This window comes from Podarcis vaucheri, assembly GCF_965113315.1.
Source record: "Podarcis vaucheri genome assembly, chromosome: 1".
Lineage (NCBI taxonomy): Eukaryota > Metazoa > Chordata > Lepidosauria > Squamata > Lacertidae > Podarcis > Podarcis vaucheri.
In genome coordinates this window covers 119,595,174-119,599,110 of record NC_138759.1, presented here as the reverse complement: position 1 = coordinate 119,599,110, position 3,937 = coordinate 119,595,174, and the positions used below count along the sequence as shown (strand labels likewise).

The window sequence follows — 3,937 nt, the reverse complement described above, 5'->3', positions numbered from 1 at the left end:
ATGCATTAACTTTTCTGAGACAAATCATTGGCATCCTAATCATTTGATTCCAATGAAAGGCTCCCTCTTAAGACACAATTGCAGCTGCCCCACACTGACAGTTACTGTTTCATACACATCCCTTAAAATTCTGTAATCAGCATTCGCCAGGCGCCATATCACATTCAGCACACCACATTCAGTCAATACAGACATCCCCAAACACACAGAGGCTGGTTTTGTCAAATGTTTTATTGAGTGTAGACATCTGGAGTACTGTAAAACATGCATTATCTGTAGATTCAAAAAGGAGCAAGCCATATTGTCCTCACTGTCAAACATGTCAGGCTTGGCATATATGATGGAGATTAATGAAGTATCATGAGAGTAATATGGTTCCTGAAAAGCTCCTGCAATTTGGAGTAGTCTTAATCATTTGAAATGCAGAGCTGTTCACATTTAAGTGAACTTGTACATTCACGGGAGGTGTCATAATTCAACTCAAAACAAACACAAGGGGTTTCATTTGTGGGGGTTATTTGTCCTTATGTATACAGATTTTATTTATTTTTTTGTCTTCAAGATATCCCTATCTAAATAAAAAAAACACATATGATTTTTAAAGTAACAGAGTTTAATTTTGAGTAATGAACAGATCTGATATTCATTTCTTCTTAGGTTGTTGAGGTGTGTTAAATTTAAAGAAGATAACATCTCCATCTTCAACTATGTAATTTCTGCCTTGCTGTCTGTATTTCCCAGCAGCCTGGAAGAGATAGAAGAATAGATTACTGCATTAAAATGATGCAAGTATTTAAAAAACCACTATTTTGAAATGCAGTGCGTATTTTGAATAAAATACTATCCGCTCAGAAAAACATTTGGTAGCTGCAAACTTCTTGACTTGGGCAGAATTTGATTGACAAATATATAATCACAATTTATTCCTCACTGCTGATAGTGAAAACAACATTGCTTTGAGATTTTCTCATGTAATGTCAATTGTGTATTTGATTTGGGTCCCTCAAAACAACAGCAAGGTGTTATTTTATTTTATATTAAAATAAACAAAGCTAACAGAAGGTATTTTTAAATCCTCCCTACCTCCTCCTTAAAAAAGAATTCTACAGTTTTCTTGATAAACAGAAGAGCCAGCATTTTAAGAGCTATTTTCAATCAACAAGAGTAAATATGTCTTGACTTAAATTGGTTAGGTAAATATATTTCTCTTCCCCTCTGTCAATGAAGCAGCGTGCAATTTGAAAACAGCCAATCCCCTTCTTTCCCCAAGGAAAAGGAGGGATGCGGAAACATCATTGGATCCAAAGAACTATGAGTGGAAGGAGAACTCTTCTGTGTTCTCTTGTGCTAAAATGAATGGGAGACATATTGCAAATACTATTTCCCAAATATTGGGGATGCATTATTGAATAAGAAACAGTGTATAATGGGGAAAAAAAGTTCTTGTGAAGACACTCAAACCATAAATAGGTTTTGAGAATGAACATACACTGCTTTACGTAGTCGAAAGGTACCTTGGGAGCCAATACAATATCACTTTCAGTTCTCATACTCTACGACAGAGAGGAAAGAACTTACTGGGCCCTGTGATTCCTACAGCATGCTGAGAGGGGAGCATCAAATGAGGAACAGGCAAGGCGAGGACTCAACAAAGGAAGAAGCTTGGTTGGTGCAGAGAATAAATTGGCATTTATTATATCTCCTGGAAACAACCCAACTTAAAAAATGGAAGAGCAGAATACAGTGGTGCCCCGCAAGACGAATGCCTCACAAGACGGAAAACCCACTAGACGAAAGGGTTTTCCGTTTTTGAGCTGCTTCGCAAGACGATTTTCCCTATGGGCTTTGCAAGACGAAAACGTCTTGCAAGTGTTCCGATTTTTTTCCGCTTTCACCCCCTTTTTCTAAGCCGCTAAGCCGCTAATAGCCTTTTAGCCGCTAATCCACTAAGCCTTTAATAGCCGCTAATAGCCTTTTAGCCGCTAATCCGCTAAGCCTTTAATAGCCGCTAAGCCTTTAATAGCTGCTAAACCGCTAATAGCGCTAATCCGCTAATAGGGTTGCTTCGCAAGACAAAAAAACCGCTAGACGAAGAGACTTGCGGAACGGATTAATTTCGTCTTGCGAGGCACCACTGTAAGCATCTTAATGTGATGTTGTTAAATACGTGTTGGGGGAAGTGTACCTGGGATCCAGTCTGTGTGCAAGTAATGGATTTTAAGGAAGCAAGTGGGCCACGATCTACCTCGTGAGTTAGCATGGATAGGTTGTAATGCAACCAGAAGCAGATGAAAAGATTTGCATTGATAAATCCACACGGAGCCTGTCCACAAAACTAAATCACACACCTGCAATCAGTATTTCAGCGAATGAATTTATTATGCAGGACTGATTATTTTTTCCTCTATGACCTAAATCATTTTTGCAAACGAGTACTGAAGGGAAAGCATGGACCATTGCAAATAAGGTAAAGAGGCAAAGGAAGTGAATATAATTTTTTAAAAAAACTTGACAATTTAAAGGCAAAACTAGAAACAAGGCATTCTTATCCAGCAGTTTCCAGAGGCAACTTTTATAACAATCAATTGGCAGGAATGTAAGTAATACAAGTTACAGGCAGACAATAATAACTTTAAGACAAGTGTTCTGTGAAGCTAATGGCTTTTCAAAGCAAGCTACTTCTGGTACTTCAGTGACAGGAATTATAGAGATCTATAAACTTGCTACTATTGTTCTCAATCTGACATTATGCCATATTATACGTCCAACATGCTACATACAGGTTCTGGATTCGATACCCACTTACACGGGAGAAAGTCCCAGTGAACTCAGTGGAGCTTACTTTTTGAGAAGACCTGTACAGGACTGCACTGAGAAGCATCTCAGAAACAACACATGACACCAGGCTTTCCCAACCTGGTGCCCTCCGGATACTGTTGGGACTAGAGATTACAAGATTCCTCACCACTGGCCATGCTGACTGGGACTGATGTGAGCTGCAGTCCAGCAACATTTGGAGGGAACCATATTGAGGAAGGACACACTATTCTTTGAGCATTGGGTGCTGCAGTAGCTGCCTTTAACCCACGACAGCACATTTATTACAACAGAATTAGTCAAAGTTCTAACTGTTTTAAGTTAATCGTCTTCTACACATTTTATAGATAACACAGGCATTGCAGTATTCTGCGAAGACTACACCCACCCACGCCAAAAGTCAGGAGTAATTACCGTATTTTTTGCTCTATAAGACTCACTTTTTCCCTCCTAAAAAGTAAGGGGAAATGTGTGTGCGTCTTATGGAGCGAATGCAGGCTGTGCAGCTATCCCAGAAGCCAGAACAGCAAGAGGGATTGCTGCTTTCACTGCGCAGCGATCCCTCTTGCTGTTCTGGCTTCTGAGATTCAGAATATTTTTTTTCTTGTTTTCCTCCTCCAAAAACTAGGTGCGTCTTGTGGTCTGGTGCGTCTTATAGAGCGAAAAATATGGTAGTTTAATTAGTGACATGTAGAAAATGCTCTCTACAAATATAAGCTGTGGTCATGGATAAAATTTAAGATTATACAATTCAACGCTTGCATCTGGTGGCCCGAGAGTTCCAATACGTGAGCTTGCATGTGTGTGTTACAGCCTCATTTCGCAAGCTGCCCTTTCCTATCCCTGAAACCATGTCAGGCAAGGCAGAAGGGAAGCCCTAATCTCTTGTAGGGGTTGGCGACTGAGAGGCATATGAAAGTGTAAGACTGGATCACTTGGCTTTCTTGATCTCATGTGTGTAAGCTTCTCATTCAGGTATAGATCCCAAGGTTCCTCACTGTCTTGCTTCTGGGTTTGGCAACCCAGGAGAGCAGGATGCACCCAGCTGGAAGAGGCAACAAGATTTTGTGCACTTCTATAAGGTCTGGGCTATCTGGCCAGGATGAGACATATCAGGCCA

At 40.1% G+C, this 3,937-nt stretch overlaps 1 protein-coding gene and 1 long non-coding RNA gene across 8 annotated transcripts in view; one reads left to right on the top strand and one right to left on the bottom strand.

Moving 5' to 3' along the window:
• Positions 1-213: 213 nt before the first annotated feature.
• OLA1 (Obg like ATPase 1) overlaps positions 214-3,937 on the bottom strand; it is a 90,436-nt gene continuing 86,712 nt past the window's right edge. For all 7 annotated transcript variants that reach the window (XM_082203635.1, XM_082203636.1, XM_082203637.1 and 4 more), the window contains one exon: positions 214-745. In XM_082203635.1, the coding sequence (XP_082059761.1) occupies positions 644-745 (102 nt within the window). In that variant the 3' untranslated portion in view covers positions 214-643. The remainder of the gene's footprint in view (positions 746-3,937) is intronic.
• LOC309525419 overlaps positions 755-3,937 on the top strand; it is a 3,604-nt gene continuing 421 nt past the window's right edge. Inside the window, exons 1-2 of the long non-coding RNA XR_014216256.1 lie at positions 755-1,743; positions 2,142-3,937. The exon at positions 2,142-3,937 is cut by the window's right edge and continues 421 nt beyond it. This is a non-coding gene — a long non-coding RNA (uncharacterized lncRNA). The remainder of the gene's footprint in view (positions 1,744-2,141) is intronic.